Here is a 24,391-nt window from a genome sequence, read left to right as displayed (position 1 = left end):
TTGGCAGAGCCTCTTAAATTTTTCACTTTTCTCCCCTATTGTTTTTTAGGGTAATTTGCACACAGTGGATGCTCAGGTTCTTCATGTGACATTATGAAGACTTGAGCATCAGGTCTGTTCTCTGCAATAAAGATGAAACAGCTCCTGTCTAATTAATGGTCAGTCACCTTTAAAACTGTATAGATGGTGATTACTGTACAAGCCTTTGCCTTATGCTGCAGTGAACAATCTGTGCTTTTCTCTCCGCAGCCCCTTCCTAAGCTTTTGACCTCTCACAATTAAATGAGGATAATCACACTTAAACCTATTATGCTGAGTGATACATCCACCTATAAGGGTCTAAACACAAATGTTTTCAGGGCTTAGCACACGAGTTACAGAGCGGTAACAGTGTTAGAAGTGGAGGCATTTAACTGAATTCTCCTGGAAACTAACACAATTAACATAGCCCACTGAAATACCTGTAACTCTCTGAAGTGGTTTAATGCTGAATTATTGCTCCCATGAGGCTTTGACGTGGCTGAAAATGAGAAATCAACACCTTGAAGTCACCAAAATGAAAAAGAAGTGTGTGGGGGTTTTTTTTAAACAAAAATACTGGAGGAAAATCCCTTCAGAGGCTTCAGATACAGGTCGTGATGCAGTGAACATACAAGAGGGCAATGCCTCAGACACAGCCGAGCCAGCGAAACCACACAATGATGCTGACACAACCGGTGTGAGGAGCAAAATCTCCTCAGATGCCCCGGTTTCCTCCTGTGACCACAGTCCCATTATTCACAGTCAGCTCTGGAGACCAGAGCTGTTACCTCCAGCACGGACACAAAGTAATAAACAAGACAGAAATTATAGGGTTCAAGGCTCTCGCACACAGTGACAACACAAGGATGCTCATTGTTGGTAAAGTGGGTGATTTGTGATTTTCTTTTTCTCTTTTACCAGAAAACACAGCTTATGAATCACAGCTTTGAGACAAATTTGAGTCAGGTTGTCTTCTATAAATATCACTTGATGTTTGAAATTATTGGCTGTAATGAAGTTGACTGAAATGAGAGAAAGCTTTTGTTAAGGGTCACGGAAACAGGATTTGTGTTCCTCTTCAGATCTCAGATGAAAAGAGAAAAATAGATGACATCCTTTCAGCTTCCAGTCTCTGCTCATCAGGACTCTTGTCTCTGCGGTGGCAGGGGTTGAAATCTCAGCTGCTTCTGCGGGTAATTCAAGTCCAAGGTGGCAGAGTTGTTAAATAATGTTGTTTAACAGCAGACTGATATAACGTCTCGGCTTAGGCTCGTCATTAATTCATTTGTCCGTCTACCAAAAATTGTAGAGAAAACACCAAGATAACACCAAAGATAGGAAAGCTGAACTTCCATTCATTGTATTTCCCAGACATCTGTCAAGTCTTTTCTGCTTTTCCTGTAGATTTATAGATAATTTGACCCCCTCTGGGCTTTTAACATTACTCGGATAAAACAGGGGGAAATTCACCTCAGTTGACCTGATCGTAAACAACAGATATCCAGTTTGTATCTGGCCATGAGCTGGTGTTGCTTTCAGAAAAGTAGAACAAGTCCAACAAAGGAAAAAAAATGTTACTGGTTTGACTGCAGGGGTTTCACTGTGACCTTACTTTACAGCTCATCTGGAACTCATTTAACGCACAAATGCATGCGTATTTATATGGAGCTGTCAGCTGACAGAGGGGTATCTGCCTAAATGAAATATAACTTGCAGTGTATTCAGTGTGCACCCCTGAAAAGAAACCCTGACTGGAATGGTTTGAATCTGGATTCTTTCCATGTGCAATTTTCCATGGATGTCTGTCAGCGGAGAGGCAGACAGGAACAAAGGGTTAAGGGTCTCAGGCTTGGGGGAGAGATTTAACTTTTGCTGTTCTGTTTTGTTTTATGACTTGGAGGGAGCAGAGTGGGCCCTGCTGAGGTGGAGGTTTTTTTTCAGCTTTTCTGGTCAGCTTTGAAGGTGAGGGCCCCTCTTTCCCCTGGGTCAAAACTCCACAAATGAATGTCTGGTGGTGGGGAGCCGGGGGCCTCAGCACACAAAAAAGGTTTTCAGTGAAACCTGTGTGATTCAGCATGTTAACAGTTAACCATGCTCCAAACAGTCTTCTTTATTCTGGTACAAATAAACTTCTGAAGCTCAGGAGACAAGAGCACTTTAACACTGCGCAGCACATATACTGTTACAGAATGAAAGTTTATTCACAAAACTTTATTGGAGTCACAGTATTGACTGAATTAGCTGTGGTATAGAAGGCATTTGGGGTCAAGTTGCAGCATCGGGAGAAGACGGTAGTTAATACCCAATCCATGCTGATTAAATAACCAACATGCAGTTGAACTCTTAAGTGCTTTTACTTAGAGGGCTGCTGCCAGTCATGCAGATCTGTGGGCCTGTCAAAGATGTTTAAGGATGCAACACAGCAGGAGTCCCTGAGACATTTTCCAGTAATGTTCAGTCCAGAGTGGGAAATTGTTGGATGGAGCATGGGGGGAAAAAACAAACAAACAAAAACACAACAACAGTGAATGTCACCCAATCAGTGAACTGAAATAAGCTCAGCAACAGAGAGGAAAAATGATCTGTTATGTGGGACGGACAGCCGCTTGACTCCTGCAGGGGTCTCTGCACTTTTCAGACGCAGAGAAGTGAAACAGAAACTGGGAAATGTCTCTGATTTGTTTTCATAACGTTACAATGAACTATTGTTCTCATGAATTATAATCAAATTTTTCAGAACATGATGCTGGGAGCAAATGATAGTAACTAGAGACATTAAAACTCAGCAAACCTGAAACCAGAGTTCTGTTCAGGCATGTGTCTGTTAACTCCAAGTATGTAAAAACACTAAATTATACTTCAAATCAACTCGTAAAAACAAAATCCTTTGTTTTTAGAGTGATGATGCTCAGCTGCTGGCTACAGCCTCTCTCTCCTCTGTCCTCTTTTAGATTGATGACACCTTGTGGTCACAGTCTGACACTACAGTACATGATTTCTTTAGGAGCTGCATAAAGCGACAGGAAAGCAAAACCGCTGAGTCGTGTCTGCAAACTGGAAATATGCAAGTTGAAATCTGCCTGTGAGGTCACTGGAACTGTTTTACATTCAGTTTAATTTAGTGACTAGAGAAAACGCAAAACCATCAGCATCTTTTTTTCATGTAAACATACGATCAATGACCAGCACTAGCAGGATTTTTTTGGATCATTAAAATACATTTGATCAGAGGTGGTCTGGTACGCCTGTGTCCCAAAATGGCAGCCAGAGGAAACTTGCAGTGTTCCCGTAGTCCAACTGCACAGATGTTCTCACCTGTTGAGGCATCTGTCAGGACAGTGTGGCTGTACTTGATGGACATCTCCGTCACCTTTCTCCTAGTTTCGTTGCAGTCACAGTAGATTTCAGGTCAACAGAGAGTTCCCTTTGTGCAATGTCACATTTCTTTTTCTTTTTCTTACTTTTTTTTTTTTTTTCATTTTTCCACAAAACAAAACATTCACTGACATAGGACCCTATGAATTGAAATACAGGTAAATAAAATGCAGTAAAAATACCATAAAGAGAAATCGCACAGAGAATAGATATTTGCACCAAAGGGAGTAACAGCAGTAGGCTACAATATCAATCCTAGAGATACATGACAGTCTTATAATAACCCATGTTCCTCCATTAGTCCTCCAAATAGAGAGTAATACAGTTCCACCTTTGTTCAAAAGTGTCCATTTTCAGTTGTAGACTTGCAGTCATTCGCTCCATTGTGTACACCCTTTTCAGTGGTTTTGGATCCTTCCGATCAATTTTCTTAGCAATCAGTAAAAGTATCCGTAACATGTATCTTTGATCTTAACTATATGTTTCCTGAGGTATAGCTTCCAGCAGGAATATCAATGGGTCCAATGGGGAATTCACTTGTAAGATCTTGTCAGTTTCTTCCTTGCAATGTCACATTTCTAATGCACATGAGTGGACCCCAGTGATCTATAGTTTAGTAGTGTGATGCCTTAGGCTGGTGATCGCCCTTTCTCACACTGGATGTAGAAGAATCATGCAAATTGGTGTGTGTTAAAATTCAGTCGAACTGAATTTGCATGAAGAGAAACAGGTGGGTAATTTTCTCACCCTGCTCATCATGGAAACAAATTGGGAAGAATAATCCTGTTTGACTGTGGCCTTTTCCTTCTTATTAGTGCATGATTTAGTTCATACCACCAGACTAGACATCTAATCATCTCAGCGAATAAACACACCTGTGGAAGTGAGTAGAGCCTTGAATACTCATTATCATAATGCCATGTTGCTAAATTTATTGCAAGTCACAGTTTCAAGCACACTTCATGTAATATGCATGTCTGGGTTTTCAAGCTGGAATGCTTCATTTCCCTAGATACTTAAGAAAAAAGAGCCAATTAAGATTATTTTGTATCCCCCCTTTTTAGTTTCATCCACAGACAATATCAGACTTTTAATGCACATTGAAGGATGAAACTGAAGGTTATCTCTCAGGGAAACAATGTAGTCCTTTGACTTCATTGTGTTTCTGCGCAGAGATACTTGCTGCAGAGAACTGTAGCTCATGTCTTGGTGGTGTAGATAACTGGCACCACAAGGTGGAGACAGAGACTGTTATCTGAGGATGTCTTACCTTTGGGGACAGTGGAGGAGTGCTGATAAGAGTCGCTGCTATCATCCAGGTGATTATCATAGAGTTGGCCCAGGATGTTTGGGGTGGGTGGGGAATGGGTTATTAAGCTGCACAAAGTAGGGAAGCAGATGTTCCACTGATTTCGATGGTGCTCGTGAATTGGACGGATTCCACGATGTGAAGCAGTGGATGTGTTGTGTTGCCAAGGATCAGATCTTGTCCTAAACCTGTGTGTAGCTGTGTCAACAACAGCAACAGCAGAGGGAGATAGCCTCCGTATGAACCCGGTGTTCTTTTGCATCCTAAAGGAGATACAGTTGATGGTGATAGTAAATCAAACACAAGACTAAAGTCACCTTTGGGTACACAGATATGTATCGCTTAACGCATTTTTGTCAAGTGGACACTTTATGTATTTTATTAAAAGAAACAAATCGACAATAAAAGTCAAAGTACAACAACAAATAATCTCAGACTGGAACAAATACTGATAAAAGCTGCACAGTCACAGCTGCTCACCCCCAGTAGAAATGCTACTTGTAAATCTTTTTTTTTTTGTGACTTCTACATTATGCCATTGATGTCAATGTCAATTATGATAAACAAAGCCCTCCACAGTAATTGCATCTCCTCATTGGTTGGATGCTTCAGAAAGCCTCATATCAGCAATGAATGAATTTGAATATTTTTACATTATGAAAAATGCTTCACGTTTAACCACAGTTTATCATTGCTGGGTGACAAACATATGTGTTTTCTTGTTTTCCATATTCTCGTCATCTCCCGTGTGTGGCCATCTCATGCATGATGAAACAAACCAATAACACTTAGTAGACGTTACAGTATTGATTTCAGGGCTCACAGAAGCGTGATGCGTTCATGTGAATTTGCTACTCTAGAAGTGAAAAACAATATTAGAAATGTCACTGACAAATTAGTTTTAAACAAATTAATAATAGGCGTAAAAATGTGTCCATGGCATGAAATGGAAAGTGGCATTTCTGGAGAAACTGTGAAATAGCTCACATTTTTGAAAGAGAGTGTACATCTATATACCTTTTAAAACCAACATCTCAAGTGATACATCTACAGAGAGAGAAAATTTAATGCTGTTTGGGAAATGAAATTACTTTCAGGTACATGGAGTAAAGCCTTTACAAGAAAATGAACCAATTCTGTAGAGTGATGACTGGCAGGATTTGAAAGTACAGCTGTTTTGGTGGAACATAGTCATATCTATTCAAACAATTTAACTGCACATCTTGTACAAACTCACTATATGCATTTTTGCATCAATTGTGAAATGGCAAATTCACATTATGTTGTATATGAGGATGTTCAGGCTGCAACTAACTATTTTTTATTTTGTCATGATCACTCAGACGTTTTACCACTATCACAATTATTTCACCAATATCACGATTTTACCTTGTTTTATTTCCGAAAAACAACAACAAAAAAACTCAGTTTATTATCAGATATGACAAAGAAAATCCTAAAATCCTCACATCAAATTTTTGGCAGTTTTTCTTGTAAATTCCCTCTGTAATTGTTGTGATAGTTCTACAATCTCAGTGCAGTTAGTAAGTTAAAAACATACTGATAGAAGTGTGGTCCTGTTTGCTGCCTATTTCCAAATAATACCTCTCTTTTTTTGTAAATATTAACACCATTACTGTATTCCAAATCAGCTCGGGACAAAGTGTTTCTTATCAAACACCACACGATGACATCTTTAGCCATCGAGATGCTATTTGGTCGAAGGTGTTTCCAACATCTTCAACATTTCTAACCAGTAGCTGTTACAATCCATTGTCATTGTTTGTCCACTTCATCATGTAAACTATACATTCAAATATGTCCCAAGGTAAAACTTTATAAATACAACTGTACAACAGTCATAGTAAATCCTTCGCTGCTATTTTTGGACATTCATATTAGTAAACTCCTCCCAGAAGGAGCGAGGAAGAGGCAATTTAATCAGATGGAGGTGTAGTGTCTCCCAAAGCTGGTGAGTCTAATCTTCTCAGGCAGGATGATGTTTACCGAATGCTCAGACTCCTCCTGGTTAGCGGCGCCGGCTTCTCTCAGCAGGTGTTCCCTTTGCTGCCGAACAAGCTGGCTGTACTTGGCATTAGCCAGCCATGTCTCACAGCGGCCAAAGAACACAATGCCTGTGGTGCCGAGGATGACCAGGCAGGTGAGCAGGGCCAGTATGCCGAAACAGACGAGCTGACCCTGGGTGACGAGGACACCGGGGGAGTGGACGGTCTCCTTCAGGGTGATCTTTAGCAGGTCTCTCTCGGGCGGTCTGAGGAGCTTGTGAAAGGCGTGAGCGGGGAGGGAGTAGTGCTGCGGGGTCAGAGCGAACACCCTGTGGTCCACAGGCCTGGCTCCCACCGGCTTGGACCTGGCCTTCGGTCTGTGCTGCAGGGAACACGTTGGACCTGTAAACCATTTCTGGCAAAGGCACCGAAACGTCCCGTCGTTCTGACCAACGCACGTGCTCCCGTTGGCACAGGGCCGGCCGGCGCACGGAGAGAGGGTGGTGGTTTCGTTACAAGTGAAACCGCTGAAGCCGTGCGGACAGGCACACGTGAAGGCCAGCCCGTGGTTTGTACAGTTGCCACCGTTCAGACAGGGGTTAGGCTGGCAGCTGTCGACGACGCTGATCTCACAGAAGTCTCCAGAAAATCCAGGGGGACATGAGCAGGAAGAGTAGGCCGTTGAGCCATCGACATCCGCGCACGTGCCTCCATTCTGACAGGGCGAGCTGGAGGACAGAGCAGCGCAGCGTGACAATAGAGCAGGGAGAACAGGACCTGCTATCATGTTCACAGTTTACTGCAGAATATTCCACCCTGTGGTTACAAAGCAGCCATCAGAGTTTAATCCTCTTTTACAGCTAGATTTCAAAGGTGAGGAGATGATCTCTGCAGTGTACCTTGGCCATTATCGGAGAGAATTAAGATCGACCTGCTTATGCAGAAGATGCTTCATTGATAATGTCATTAAGACTGACATGCAGAGAACCACAGAGAACCACCACATGCTATTAATGTCGGTGATTTTTTATTTTTAATCTTATTAGAAAAGGTGAAGGGTTAAATGTCCTTTTATAAGAATTCCCGTAAATCCAAATAAACCAGGTAAGAGCCCAATGGATTAGTGCAGAGCAATAAATGGCTTAGCTGCTACAGAGCACTGCAACATGGCTCTCCAATGATTAACTTTCAGAAAATCCAAGGGTAATCTTTTTGGATCTCAAATCTTTTTTTCACTTTGGGTATGTCACACTGCAATTGCATCAAAAGTTACTCTTAATTATTTAGGTTTGTTTTGAGATCTTAGCTCTCAGAGGAAGATGTGGCACTAAAAGCACTTAATTTGTCAGGACTAAATTCAAACTCAAAAGTCGCTCTGCGAGATTGCACAAAAATTAATCTGTGGTACCAGTGGTACCTCTGCTTCAAGGCTTAAAATTATCTTATTGGATACACATCAGCAGTGTAAACCTTGGCACACTCCTCTATACTGTCGTTTCTGTCTGGACCAGTGATACAGTAAAGGAGACATCAGACTGATACAGGTTTCAATCATGGTAACAACCTAGACAGAAATGATCTATTTCATACATAACAGTGTACTGAACAGGTATAAGATGCATGTACATATTCAATATATTTGCATTATATCCTGAAAATATTAATATGGGATGAATATAGGCCTTATTAATCTGTATTCCTAATAAATTAGTTGTTCTTTTTCTCTGTTTCTCTTTAAAATATCATATGAAGCTTAAAATCATGTTATGTAATTGCTTGTTTTAACCAACCCAATACCTTAAATATTCAGTTTACTGTATCATGTGATAAAGAAAAGCAGCAGAACCGAGAGGCTGAAACAAGAGACGCTCCTGCTTGATCAGTTATCTAAATACTTAGCAGCAATCAATTCATCTACTAATTGTTTCAGCTGAAGAAATATTCTTATTAATATTCTGGTATTGGATTTTGTCGTATCGCCCGACACTAATGAAAAGCAGGGTGGCTCATTTTCAACAAATTAAAAACCTGTGCCAGTAATAAGATATGAAGGGACTCTTGGCTTCGTTTCTGCCATCATCTTCCCGCACCCACACGTGCAGCATGTGATCTGAGCAGCTGTGCTTCACCGAGTGAGCACACTGATAAAAACCCAGGATAAAACCAATCAATATCTCTTATAGTTGCTCATGTAATTACACAAGTTCTTAGCTTTCTGTCTCCGAGAGTCAAAAGAATAATAGCTCTGGCATAGTTTGCAGACATGTCCAGTGCCTAGTAGAACAGCTGATTAATGAAGCCTCATGCAGGTCTTTTTAATAGAGCTGAATTCCCCTGACATACGAGTGAGGCTCCAGTCATCTTATTGTGAGAATTATAAAAAAGACTTAAATGATAATTTTTTTTTTATGAGGGAGGAGAGCTGTCAGTTCGCTGACAATGAGCTGTGGGCTATTGAATTTTAGGTGTGTCGTCCAAGTCAATAACAAGGCTTCCTGACAGAATAAACATGGTGCAGTTCAGAGTCTGGAGGGGCTGTGTCAGCTCGCTTTGTCTCCAGAGACTCGTATATTTATCTGATGGGTAGGAGGAGGATTCCTGCACGGATCAGTCCTGTCAGTGGTCTAGCAGTGAAAAGGCTGACAAGAAGGTGATATCTAGAGGTCAAACCAATGTGTGGCTGTTTTTGTTGTGAGAATTGAGTCAATCTTGAATATTATGTGAAAGCAAATATTCCAGCTGGAGGATTTTCTTTTTTTAAAGTATAATTTTTTGGAGTGTTGCTCTTATAGCAGAGCATCTATTGTATTGGCTGTATTCAGAGGCTCTGTCACACTTCAGCAGTGTGCCACTTCTAGCGAGGCAAAGGAGGCGACCCATGAAGGTGGGTCCTTTTCAGAAGGACTCACTGTAGCCTACCTCCCCTCTTCAAATGAGAACAAAACTGATGGTGCATTCAGGTGATTCATAAAATCAAAACATGTCCATGAACCTCAGTGACTTCAGTAGTGCTACATGCCAACAATAAAAACTGTGATTTCATGATTACAGATACATTATGAGATTTAATCTTTAAATTTTACACAGAATATAGGAATTTCCCATGATGTTCTTGGTACAAATTCCTGTTCTAGAGTATCTCCCTGTGATGTACTTTGCACAGCCCATATCATATACATCAGGTGTGTGCTCCATACAGTAGCATAGGCAGAGGAAAGGCTGAGTTTCTGGTCACATACTGCAAAGAGGAGCTGGTGGTTGAAATGTGACAACCTTACTCAGAGATTATGATGTATTCAGTCTTGACTTCAAAGGATGTAGCCCCTGAACTTGGAGGCAGCTTATGATGCTGCCCAGGTACACACTGTCGGCTACTGTGTAAAAATGTGCACTCGACAGCAACAAGGAGCGCAACCTCATTCATGGCAGTTCATGAAATAGTTACAACATTTAACATCAGGACAGGAGAGTAAAATATCAACTTCATGTTTAGACTCACAGTCCTTGGAAAAACTGTGGTGTAGTTTATTGTCGACAAGGGTCAAAGTGTTTATTTATCTTTAACAAAACCACAATCCAATTATCCATAACCACAATTATCCACAGTGCAATTGCTGTTTAAACCTATAATAGCTACAGACAATGCTCTGGATATAAACTCTGGTTTCTGACAGTGTGTGTCTACCATCCATCACAACCACCACCAACTGCGGCTCCGCTGCTGTTAATGAATAAAGCATTTCATCGATCCCAAAGATATGTTTTCAGTTGACATACATTAGTCTGAAAGTCGTGATGAGTGTCAAGAAAAACTGAAAAAAAAATCATAATCATATAGCTAAATGTGTTGACTAATTCATGAGCATGATGCCAAGGCTAAACCTCTGCGATCATCTTAACCACCCCACAACTTAACAGCTTTGATTCACTCTAACTATTCTGCATTCATTTCAACTGCAAAAATCTCTAGAAATCAACTCTACACTAGCTGCTTAGCCAGAATGTCACAACAGCCAATAGCAAGTCAATGCCAAAATCCTGAAAATGTGACAGTGCTTAATTGTAACCAGTGAGATTGAAGGTGCCATAGCTGTCGTGGGTACTGGAGACACGATTCTTCTGGTACTGACAGAGGCAGTCTAATAACCCTACAAGCCTTCTGGCCTGACATCAAATTCTAAGGAGAAGGCAGCCACCGTAAACAATAACAACAGTACGTGGGATGACAACAGCATGTGTGGGTGCAGCAACAGGTCTGATGGAAAAAAAGAAGAAAATAACATGCAAAGGCTGGTGTGTGGAGATATACTGTATTTGCATTTGACACAGAAATGCAGGGACCAGAAATAGCTTGCATGAAAACACAAACCACGCAGAATTTCAAACACCTCTAACTCGTAAGAATTGCACAGATTTAGGGCTGAGTGAAATTTGTTGACTTTACAACATCATGTTCATGTCCTCAAATGTGACTGTTAAAGTCTGTAAACTGTGACAGCTGGAATGCTCCACACATTATGTTAGCTTGTTTAGGTTAAGGTAGCAGTGCTAAGCTCATATCACGAGCTTGGTGACACACCATAGATACTGTAAAATGATTTTTTTTATGACAGACCACTGCTCTACTTGTTAGTCAGTACGTGGAGGTGTGTGCACGCGTGTTAGCCTACTGGAGGTGCTTCTGTTTTCTATTTTCTCTGTGCAACTAAATTTAATATCAAGAATCTCGTAGGCTACAGACTGACACATTTAATGAGTATAGCTACCCAGTAGCGCAGAGAACCAGAAATTTCCCTCAGGAGTTGGTGGGCTTAAGAGAGTGAAAACTGGTTTTACATTTGCTCAGTGAACTGAAACGTGACTCCATATGAATGCTAATGTTGCTCCCTTTTGCGGATGTAGCTGTAAATGCTAACATATTCGCCATACTCACTGTTTGTTTCTGCTGCCCCCTAGTGGCGAAAGAGTAAATGCAGCTTTAATTCCATGATGCTGGAGTTTTTGTTGCTTGTTCACTACACGCACCATAGCTATTATAATTTTCCCTTTATAGAGGAGTCAGTCCTCAAAATAGAGACGTTGACTCACTGACTCAGAATAATGAGCTGAAGTTTTCTTTATGTGGAGTTTTTCTTCACAGACGTGCTCATATTTGTGGTGGAAGTGAAGGGAAGCGGCTGTTTGTGTTTGACTTGCGAATGCATAATCAACATACTGCCTGTTACAAATCACAACAACCAAACTCAAGCCCTCATTTTTCAAAGAACATCTGATATTCTCTCTCTCTCTCGCTCTCTCTCTCTCCCTGTAACCACCTATTACCACTGGCTGAGTTGTGGGTTGGTTTCAATTGGCTGCCTTGGCGACACAGAGGAAGCTGACAGACTTTGCACCACATTGCAATGCATGTATTGATTATTGCACCTAACGATAAACAAATGGAGACAAGGCTGTAAAGCACTGGAGTTTCTCCTTTGCTTAAAATAGAAACTCTGATTAAAGATGCTGGTACCTATTTGTGAAGCAAGCCCCTCGCTTCAGGTGGCAGTTTTCTCCAGCGTATCCATGGGGACAGATGCACAGGTATCCCCCCTCTCCTGTCTCTATGCAGGTGGCATTACCAGCACATGGCCTGGATGAGCACAGGCGAGTATCTGTTGTGAAAAAAAGCAAAACACATCATGCTGTTTTTAGCTCTGTGTGTGTTTCTATGTCTCTCTGACTGTTTTTCCCTCTCTCCTTTGTTTCCACTTTCTCACTCACACTCCCCACTGCAGCATCTTGTCACCAAGAGCAAAACTGAGAACATAACCAACAACGTTACACAAGGGCGAGCAACTCATATGCTCCACCACAGTAAGAGATGTACAGTGAGAGATGATGTGAGCCAGAAGCCAATAAATTTCTCTCTCTCTTTTTCTCCCCTCAAGGGAGCACAAGTAATTTTAAAGCCATAATATTCATTGAAGATATTAGAGGACTTATTACATAAGTTCTTAATTTAAATAGGGGCAACTACTGAAATGGAAATGGCCTTTTCTGAAGCTTTAACATTTGGATTTTCACAACCACAGCACAATACTTTCAAGGTTTTCTATATGCGTCATGCTACAAAGAATGCTAATGAGAATTTGTGCATTCATTTCGTGACCCAGATTTCTCCATCATTCTTTCCTCTACCTTTTCCCAGAAGTTTTCTCCTCCAGCTTTGCTCATCTAACAATACTACTAATCTCAAGAGTCCTGCCTTGTTTAGTAGCAACCTTTGTGTCCCTGAGGTTCTGTGACTCACCCTCACCTCTGGTATGTCAGCCCGTGTAGAGATAGTGAGCGTCTGGGGAGCTTAATGAGACTCACCTTGGTCACATAGGCTGCCCACCCAGCCTTCCTTGCAGAGACACTGCCATGCCTTCTCGCACGCGCCATGCAGACAGCCAGGAAAGGGCAGACACTGGTCACAGTTGTCTCCTTGCCACCCTGGTTTGCACCTGAAGGAGGGGAATAAGGAACAATCCAGACCTATTTATAAACCACCCACAGAGCTTTGTAGTCAGGTGCACTGTCCCCACAATGTCTGCAGGATTTACTCTCTATGTAAAAGTGAAATGGCAGATTGAAGTTATCTTTGATTGTCCAGTAATTGGCTAAATTCTCAAGCATTTTGACTCAGGAGCACACACAACAGCCTTTGCCAGAAAATCCCTTCACACATGGGCGGGGTATGTAACCAAAAGCTTTTGAGCTATCAGTTAGGATAACAGTGCTTTTTACTGTTCAAACAAAGGGCTGATTTGGCTCTCAACACAATACAAGCGCCTCACAAAGCTAGAAAAAACAGAAGGATCCAGCTGGCTGGATTGTGATTGCATTTCTCTGAGCGAGGAACATTTACAGCTCCAGCGATTTTTTTTTTTGATTTTGATTTTAATTTTTTTTTAAATGAGCTTGCAAAAGCCCACAGGACGTGGTCTATGATGCACACAGGAATCCGGGGTGGTTTCATTACCTGCACTTCCCTGGCTTCTCACAAAACCCATTTTCCGTGTTGCACCCTGCACTGCATTCCCAACCTTTGAGACAGAAAGAAAGGGACAGCAGCGTGTTTGCATCCCCCCCAAAAAATCAAAAAGACACATAAAACATTTACAGCAATAAAATATTCATCCTTTACACTTTCTTTCCACGGAGAGAGCAAATCCGTTCAAAAGAAGAAGACAAGAAAGAGTTTGTGTTTTGAGTTGATTCAAATCTCTTTGTCTCAGCAGACTGATCTAAATCTCTGATTACTGTACCTTTGGCGATGCCTGTCACGGCGAGAATAGAGACCACCGCTGTGAGATGCATCGTAATTCCAAGCTTGACCCTCCTCGTCCTGTAAAAACATGAAGAGAGTTAAGTCGCACAAAGATCGTCTGTGGTGGCGAGGAAACGATGTTGGTAATTCTAACAGAGAGCTCTCACAACTCAAAAGTTCATTTTTTTTACGAAAACAACTGACAGAACTGAGAGAGAGGCTTCGCAAACGTGGCTAATTTTGGATGAAGCTCTGGGATACATGATGATGTGAGATTAATAACTAGGAGGTTATCAGAGGGATATCACACTCAAACACTCTACAAGCCTGATCATAACAGGGATATTTGGTTTCTTTCTTAGGCAATTCAATGTGATTAGCGCACCTGAACCACATGCGTCTGCTCCCAAAGGTTTCCATTACGCACGATCATAGAGGAAAAGAGAAAACCCATTTAATTCCCAAACCAACACATTTATCCTATCAAAAACCTCATCAACTTGAATTATCTCATGGCACGCAGAAAATTGCCTTACCTATGTCGCACCCGCGCTGAGTTTCCAGGTGGCTTCGGTCATATTTAATAGGTTTGATTTGACCTCTTTTTTTTTTCTTTTTCTTTTATAATCCAAGCGACTGCGAAAGTGACACTACAGGTGCACCGGTGGTCCGGCTGCTGGTGCTTCTGGACCTGCAGGTTTTTGACGGGACTGCTGGATCGTGCAGCGTCCCAGTGCATCACGCTCCTCCCACTTTATGAAGGAGAAATGTGTGTCTGCTCTGACCCCCACGAGAGAAGTGATGTAGTTGTTCAATAGCCCACAGTATAGGTGCGTGGATTTTCACAAATGCATTACACAACGCTTTTGGAAAAACCTCCCATGGAAGTATAGGGAGGTCCCTGCAGGGAATTAACACAACAAAGCTCAGTTTCTGCTTATATTCCTGTTTTGTTTACCCATAATTCTCCACATAAGCACAATCCAATTAACTTCAGCCTCTCAGTCTTTCTCAGTGTGTTCACATCCTTTATTTCAGTTAAATTATCAGCACAATAGCTGACATATACTCAGTCGAAAGATTATTTTACTATAGACACATCAGGTAAATTAATTTTTAGTATTAAAACTAAAATTTCTCAGAATTAATCAGAACTTGCCCATTCAGCATCACATTATTATGTAACCACTGCTAAAATGTACACAAATGCATGAACATGCAGCTTTTACTGTAGTAGCTGTTATAGATGGAGCTACCACCTACTGCAGCAACACATGTGCAAATGTTCTACACAGTAATTATAAGCTATTGATTTCAGATACATGTAAGGGAGTAAAAAGTCCAATATTTGCCAGCGCAATGTTATGAAAGAGGAGTATTAAGTGACTGAGAGTGCCTGGGAAGTACAGTCATCCTACTTGTGGAAATGTGGTTATTAACCTCTGCTGGCCGTCAACCACTGCTCTCACTAAACACTTAAGGAATAGTAATTGACAAACTAGACCTTAACACAGGAATTCAGGATTGGTCCCTCCTCCTATTTTAAAATATTGAATGGCTTCCTTTACTCTGCCTACCTGTCATACATACAGTAATACTGCCTTATTCTATTCTTAGTCCACTTATTGCTATCCACAATCCCCCTCTATCCTTCCCAAGGGCAGCGGATGATATTTTCCTTCCCATAAAGCGTATGCCTCAGTGTAAAGGTCTAATTATGAGTTTTGCTTCACTCAGACATTATTACATCCGCAATAAAGATCCTGAAAATGGTGCACGAGCAACCATCAGGGGAAATCTGCTCCTCTGTCTCATTAATCCTCCTCTGTGATCAGTTGTAAGATGCAGCCTGTGCCACAACCAGACTGTGGTTTCAGAGAGCGAAATCCAAACTGAATATGTTTTTTATGATAAATGACGGCACTGTGAAACACTCATAACACCAGCCACTGTGAGCCTCGTAGCTCTACTTACTTTTTTTTTTTAATATAAATACAGTATATCATCTTGAGGAGACATTTGTGGATAAAACAGGTGTGCAGTTTTGCAGTCTAGACAGCAAGAACAAGGGATACATATATAAATGCAAATAAGCAGTAAATCAATGTTTCTTTTTTCTTCTCCTGGAACAGAACGGCACAAAGAAGCTCCCATCTTGCACAGAAAATGAGTCTAAAATGAGGACACGCTATAAACAGACAGGCCCGGGCAGATGTGAGTGGAGTAGAAATGGCTAAGTCTTGTGATATAATCTTTTGACAGGTCCCTCGTCTCATATCCACTGGTTCAGTTTTGATCGTGTGTTTATTTTCAAACCTCCAGAGATTGAGCTCGTAGTCCGGGCGTAGCTTTTTCAGCAGCAGTGTGATTCTCTCAGATCCACATCAGTCAGCCTTTTTTAATAAAATGTCTCAGGTTTGTGTGTGCTTGAAGATTAAAGTGAAGGAGTCATCCATCGATTTATTTCTTTTTCCTTCCCCAGTACTCGCCTCGTATCTGATCTTTCATCTGCTCCAGTCCAGCTCCAGGTTTGAACTGCACATTGTCACACACTGAATATTTTTGGCTTGGATGTGACCGTTAGAGCTGAAAGGATTAATCAGCTCGTCATTAGTCCTGAATTAATCAGCAGTCAGTGAGATATAAGTGAAGCTGAAGGGAGCGTCAAGGGAGCGCCAAAGACATTAGGATTCAGGCTCTGTGCTCATGGCACACATCCAATTATTGTTGCACCGTGTCAGTCTGGACCAAAGAGGTGAGCTGACCAAAGCCACATTGCTAGCATGGCTTTAAATGCAGCTTTTATTATTCTCTATGACAGTAAACTCATCATCTTATGGATCTGAGTCACAGCTGTCTGATATTCACACACCAGACATTCAATTAATGAATCAAGAGGTTGATCAATAATGCAAATAATAAGTTGCAACAGGTAAAGGTTAAATCTCACTGCAGCCAGACCTCAGTTCAAGTAATTATGAATGCGCAGGGATTGTGCATTTCACCTGAACTCAGTAATACTGCGTGCGGTTTTGCCTCTAATATCCGTGAAGGTTAGTCCCACTCTGAGCAAGTTCCTCCTCTATGCACAGGTGAGGCAACATTACATGCCACAGAGGCGCCATTAGATCTGAATATTATCGCGGTGTAGATATGTAATTTCAAGTCCACTATGGTTGGAAATAATTGCACCTGAATTCTCACGGCACAGATTCAACACAGTCTGTGATGAAAGAAAAAAAAATCTCCATGCTGTGGGTTTAGATACAGATCATTTCATTCAGACTCTAAGCTGGCACACCGCGGCTCACAGGAAATGAACCTTGAGTATTGAATTGTAAAAACACAATTAGCTGGATAATAACGCGTGGAGCTGCTGCCCACTTCCTCCTCCCTGTCCGGTGGCTTTTGGGCTGATCATTAGACAGGATGGATCATTAGTCAGGAGATGATGCCAGGAGGTGCGTGATGGGGTTATAGACACTTACGGGCATGATATACAACAATGAATCTGCCACTCCACCAAGTGAGAAAGTCCATCACAGACAGAGACAGGAAGTGACTGCTTTTTAAATACTGATTACAACATCTTGTTACTTTGGATTACACAACTACAAATGGTGTAAAGATATTCAACACACAGACTACCAGCAGGATACCTACACCACAATTACTCTTTAAATGACCCCAGTGCAAATTATGTAATTGCAGGCTGCAGAGGCAACTAACAGTATGTTGCCTTTAATTGTGCTTGCCTTCCTATTCTTTGTACCTCAAAAGATGTATTTACCTTTGTAATTGTTAATGATCTGAAGACGTGACTGGACATAAAGACTTGTCTTCTCCTCTCACCGGGGTTTTAATTGTGAGCGTGTTAACTTTTCCATTTTGCCTATGACAAATTTCATTGCAATTTGAGAATTGTTAATCCATTTCCCAAAGTTAATATAACCTGTAATTTAGTCATTTAATCATTTGATAGGTACTCATTTAAAAAACATAAGAAAAATGTGATTTGGTTCCACATCCCTTTTCAGCATGGATGTTACCTCATTTATTACTTTTTGCTATCCTATTTTCACTGATCCCTAATATGTAGTACTGTAAATGAAGAATGGTAATTTATAGTATTATAAAGCAGCGTATCACACCACTAGTGGAGATCATCCCATGTAGATTGAGTAAGATATAAATTGTACAAAAGACCTGGAACCACTGTACCAGAGAATCAGAGAGGCAGACATGTAACGCCTCATCACTTCAAAGGACTCAGAATCAGACGTAGAAATCTTCCACACTTGATAGGCTGAGGCAATTCCTTCAGTCAATTTGGTCTCTTGACACAATTTCCATTGTTGTGAAGATTTCATAATACCCCATGATTGCAGGACAGCATCATTACGCCAGCTCTCGCTTCTCCCGTCTCTGTGTGTGACAGGCAGAGAGGGAGGGATGTGTGTGACATGTCAGCTAATTCTATTTTCTGGCTTTTCGACTTCCAAATACATGCCGTAATTAGTCACAAAGGAGAAACCTGCCTCTGACTTCGGGGATGATTGCCTTATTTAATTGCATAGCTCGGTGATAGGTGAAAGATAAAAATGGCAGCGTCACTTTCTCAGCAATTTGGCTCCTCATTTTTTTCCTTTCTGCACTCGGAGCCCCATTAATTTAACTTCTACAGCTGCCATACCTATGATTGTTAGACAGGGAGTCATTGTATCTCCTTCAGTGATGCCCTTTAGGTAGTTCTGATACATTACTTGTGACTACAAAACACCATCCGCTCTGGACGAACAGTGATTTTAGCACCAAATACCAGTGAAAACATAGACACCACAGTCCAGATGCACTTGGACAATACATCAGACTTTTTATTCTCAGTATGCTGAGGAGAGGAAAAATACTTTTTCTTCTTAGCCTGAGTAACCCTGCAGAAATCTGGGAGAGCACATTTCTCTCTTTCAAATATACCAATTATATGGAAGGTGGAGGAGAGACGATCTGTTTCCCGCTGACTGGCGGCATACCATGTATTTTCCTGGCACTATCCTAAGGGCTAACTGCTCTGCCTCGGCCTCCGGGGTGCTGGCAGAACTTCAAGCACCTTCAGAGTCGGCTTTCATGCCTGTGTAAAAATCTACTCCAGAATATCCTCGAGAAAAAAAAAGGTGAGAGAGACCTTGGAGGGCAAAATATTAGCTTCAGCACTGGCCTCATTTCCAGTTCCTGCTTGTATCAGCAATTAAAAAGTCAAATGATAGCAAACCGATGGTGTTGATACCATTAGCAAATTAGGTGGCTCATCAGCCGTTTGAAGGTAATGGGCTATTTAATTGTTATATATGGATCTCAGGGGTCATGGAGGATGATTGATGTCATTTCAAATGTCATTTCTTTCACCATCTCTCTCTTGTGTTGTGCTAATTGTTAGAATCGCCTCATTTTACCTTAGTGTAGGCTACCTCAGCACATACAGTACATCTCTCTTCTATTCCTGTAGGACACAATGAACCTGGCTCGTGCCACTGTCTTGCACTGTTGTTACATCAACTCCGAGCTTTATTCTGTGCCAAAAAGGGTGCGATTATTCTTTTTATAAAAGGAACGTTTTTTTTAAATCTTTTCTTTTTTTAATGTCCCGAACAAGCTGCTTCTCTAGCTCCAAACTCTGTAAAGCAAACTATCTTTGATTTTCTGCTGCAACACTTTCTCTTAATCTCCTCCCATTTATCCCCAAAAAGCACTCTTCCACTTCAGATACATGCAGACACTTCACGGGCTGCTGAGCATCCTTAGTAAATAAGAGTGCTCCATTGATTAGTGGTGTGTCACTTGATATATATTCTGCTGAGAGTAAACATATCGACATGATGGGTCTAATGTCAGATTTGCAGAAACCACTGATGTACTTGTGAATGAGAATTTATCCTCAGGCAACCTCAGCGAGAACCTTGATCTTTAATATTAGCATAATTGTATATTATTAGGCGGGAGAAACTTTCAACTTTCAACACTGCAGAGCATAATTTTTCAATTTCTTAGAAGTACATTTATTGGATATATGTAATATAACATGGCCACAGTTAAAGTTGTCCAAGCACATCACGATATTGATCACTGCAACAAATCAGTCCAAGGCATTTATGCTTCTATACATCACATAGCTGCAGACTTCAAACACCACAGGAGGCAGAGCCCAAATGATGATTTTTGTGGAATTTGCCATCTGCTCAGACGGTGAACCAATGTGTAGAGATGTTGACTTAATTTCATTAATGGAGATAGTGTGGTCGTTATCTCCATAGCAACTGTAGCCTCTCATTGTCGGGAAAGCACGAAGGTCGCAGGGTGGAGGGGGGGGCAGATGCACAAGACTGATAGTTTAAAAGGGAGAGACTGGAGAGAGGAGTGGGGAGTGGGGGTTGGGGGGTAAATGTAGAGGAATGACTTCACCTGATGCCACCTTCACCTGCCATGCCAGTTATTCCCGTCCTGCTGTTACTATGGTAACAGGAGGACGATATTGGGGGGGTTGTTGCACCTTGCTGATGGCTTGCATCACCAGGATATAACAATCCAATCACCTTTTCACCCTGAGATAAAAGAAACTATGTAATATCCAAAAAGTGACAGATGCAGAGGGTCATCACAGGGTGAGGTCATATCCGATCAAATAAGGCAGAAAACTGTTGCTGCGCTCCTCTGTGAGTAAAAAGTAAGCATAGTGAGACTTAGTCACAGCGCAAATTGATGTCCTGTTAGCAGTTATTTAACGCTTCACTGAATCTGAATTAAGAAACGGACTCCCTGAGCACTGATGCGCAGATCAGGTTTTGCTCTGCTGTTAATGGATCTATCTGTGTGAAATCCTCCCTGAGCATCTGAATAACACAACATGTTTACTGAGGAGCTTACTTCCTTGATTTCTTTCTCAAACATCTGCTTTGGCGTCACCAGACAGATGTGTGTTTGTGCACATTTCTGCACACCTGTTTTTTGGTTTTACGGTCTGTACGTGAGTGTCCTCACGAAGAGACATCATGTATGTTAAAGCGTTTGTCTTCTTAACTGATCCCCGAGGCCCTTTTTCGCAGAGCTATCTTGGCTGAGAGCAAAATTGCACTGTTGAGAGCTGATAGCCAGGTATTGAAGAAAACAAATGTCAGAGCTGACAGACAAAATTGGTAAACCGTCCTACCAACACTTCGCTGACTTAAATCTGCCTCTGCTATAGACAAGTTTTACACAGACGCAGATTAAAGACAGCCAGCAGCATTTTATTCTGTGATTAATGTCACATGATCGATGGAAATGCGCAAATTTGTCTGTGAATTGTATTAAAGGTTTTTGTGCAGCTTAATGCAACAATACAATAACTCTACCTCTGTCTATACAGCTGGCACTCCTTCAGTTTTATTGTATTAATTTGAAGCCTGGGAGCTGCTCCGCTGCCACAGTTGTATATGTGTTTGCCTCAGAATGTAATGGAGATTAATGGTCTTGTTATAGCGCCTGGTTTGTTCTCCACCACTCTTTGTCTTCTTCTGCACAGCATCAGACGGCATCCTATTGTGCAACACATATGAAAAGTATTAACTGACACAGTGTGGTGTGTGGGATGAGAGCAGACAAACAGAACAAAAACAGGAAGCCTTCTCGACGATCTTTAAAGCACCAATCACTCATCCGACCTGTTCACCCGCTTTCCTGGTGTGACTCATCTAAAATGCGCCAACACCTTCTCTAAAGCAGCAAATAAAAGCAATCATTGTTCAGCCTGACAAAATCTTATTGCTGTTTAGTGCATCCTCGGGCATTTGAAGCTATATTTAAAATTGCAATAATGGACAGCAGCTTCTCTGGCTCCTTCAAGAAAGAAACTATAATGTACATCCTGCCCTCCTCTCTGTCACCAGATCCTGTCCAAGGCCCAGCAGCTGTCACTCATCATGATGAGATGTATATTTCTAAACAGCATCCCATTTCCAGTGGCTGATTTAATAGCATCTATAAAAGCCACCTGCAGCTGCGGGAGAAGTGGGCGAAAAAACGTGGGCAATCAGGAGGAAACTGTGCGCTCGGGGTTGCTGATGGCTGCGGGATCACCAGTTGTTTGGTCTGAGAAGCTGATCAGTAACAGCTGAAACTGTCAAACTGAATTATATGTTGCATTATTTCCAGTACGTCTTAACAAGCAGGCTGAGATGAAGAAGTGACCTGACAAGAGGAGGAAATCCTCATCCTTAAACTCTGTCATTTGTTAGATCAAATTATAGCCACAATAAGGAGACAATTAGCTGTGCTCGTATGAAAATAACCCCAGAAAAAGCCCAGGAAGTTTCATCCTACACACACGGCTGCTCTGTGATGTCTCCTCAGCAGGCTATTTAAGGCCTAATTGTCATTGCCTAAAGGTGCAATCAGAAATCAGTTAAGTATTTTATTGGCTCTCTGCACAAATTGGCCATAATATCCCAGCAGGGCTTCACAAGTGCCGCTCATCAATGCCTGTCATCGCTCTGTTACCTCAGTGTCTTCTGAGCTCAGCAACAGGCACAAGTGACTGGACACACATAGTGGTTTTACTGGAAATCCTGTCACTGCACCGGCATCCCTCAGTGTCCTACAGCGGCTTCATGGGAGAATAATTTGACACCAAACGATACAGAAGTGATTGACTTCTTTTTTTTTTTTTTTAACCCTCTGATGCATGAATTATGTTAGCCTCAGTCAAGATTTTTTTCTTAAGTGTTTTTTATCCTTCTTAGGGCATGAAAAAAAAGTAAAAAAAAAAATTTTTTTCAAACATGATTTTTTCAGAGAGTTACAGACATGTCCACTCCAGTGGACTACATGCGCCTAAGCACTCACATAAAACAATATGAATTTAATGTAAAAAAAAAATAATAATTTTTCATATTTTTTACACATTTTAACGTTGTATACAACGTTATACAACGTTAAATAGGCCTATTGTGTATAGGCCTGAATAAGAGAACAAACGACTCTCACAACTCTGAAGCTTACACCTAAACCAATTCTTTGTTTCAAAACATCCCCAACAAGAAGAACATTGTTATTATTAGTTACCATACTTCTTTAAGGATGCAGGACTGGTATTACCATGCCATTATACTAGAATTAATATGTTTTCGGCAACAAGAACTGAAATATTTGTCTCTTCATCTCCAAACACGTCTTTTGCAATAATCCTCACCTCAGTAATATGCTCAGTTCATCAAATCTATGCTTTATGAAAGGTGGCAAAGCATCCAGGGCACACTGGCACACAGCATTGCATGCAGATGTATTTGGTCTTGAGTGTGGCCAGGTTAACAGTATACATCTTCCACAGCTCCTTCGTCCTACCTCTGCTATCTGGCCCTACAAATTACAGCTAATCTGCACAGAAGTGTATATTTTTAAATGAGTAGCCTATAAATAGAGCAAAAGAATGTATTTTTATATTTATAATATAATTTACAACCAGAACAGTCACAAGAAAAGGTAACGCAATTACATGACTTGTGTTGGACTTGATGCATGATGTCCACTTCAGTGGAATGACTTTTAAACAGCCGTCCACTGTAGTGACCACTATATACCAGAGGGTTAAAGTATATTTTTGGGCTTTTTTGCCTTTATTTGATAGTACATAGTGAGATAGACAGGGAAGGGGGAGGCAGAGAGAGGGGGAATGACATGCAGGAAAGGTCTGCCCGACACGGGATTCGAACCGGGGACGCCTGCGTTGAGGACCATAGCCTCTACATGGGGTGGCCGCCTCAACCACTGCGCCACGCACCGCCCCGAAGTGATTGACTTCTAAATTGATTTTGGCAACTGAACCAGTCCGTCTGTAAAATGTCGATCAGATTCACATTCACGTGTTGCTTTCTGTGCTTTTAATGGTGATGTATTTCTGAGTATGCATCATTATTTATAATTGATTATCTGCTGCCACTGTAACCCTCTCTCATGGCAGCCACCTCTACTCCTCTAAGCCACAGTGGCGGAGAATTCATACAGGAGCAGGAGGGGGATAAGATATTCCTCCACTCGTCTAATTGAATGTCACCTTTCAGCAGAAACCTGTGGCTGCCTGCTCAAGGTTAAGGCCGGGTTGATATTGCCTCTCTGCCCGCTCTCATTCACTACAGTCCCTCGCTATGAATAATTCACATGGGCACAGTCACAGCTGAAAAGAGGCCATCGCAAAGGCAAGATAAACTCAGGCCGTGTATAGAAAACATTCTTCAGAGATGCACATACGCCTGTAGCATTTAGGATGTACTTGGTACTCGTAGATGATGCCCATTTCAGACAGTTTTACGCCCAAACCGTTGCGGTTCACTGACATTTAAAGATCGCAGTCATGACCTT

The 24,391-nt window shown here is 41.5% G+C and overlaps 1 protein-coding gene across 1 annotated transcript; it reads right to left on the bottom strand.

Moving 5' to 3' along the window:
• Positions 1-6,646: 6,646 nt before the first annotated feature.
• On the bottom strand, positions 6,647-14,583 carry dlk1 (delta like non-canonical Notch ligand 1; the record flags this gene model as incomplete). Its single annotated transcript, XM_083998664.1, is given in 7 exon segments — positions 6,647-7,439; positions 12,224-12,365; positions 13,069-13,199; positions 13,718-13,781; positions 14,004-14,067; positions 14,073-14,083; positions 14,553-14,583. Coding segments are annotated over 7 exon segments (1,236 nt in total).
• Between the last annotated feature and the right edge of the window lie 9,808 nt (positions 14,584-24,391).

This window comes from Trachurus trachurus (assembly GCF_905171665.1).
Source record: "Trachurus trachurus genome assembly, chromosome: 22".
In the NCBI taxonomy this organism is placed as follows: Eukaryota; Metazoa; Chordata; class Actinopteri; order Carangiformes; family Carangidae; genus Trachurus; species Trachurus trachurus.
Note: the sequence above shows the minus strand (reverse complement) of the source record. Positions and strands in the feature narration are given on the sequence as shown.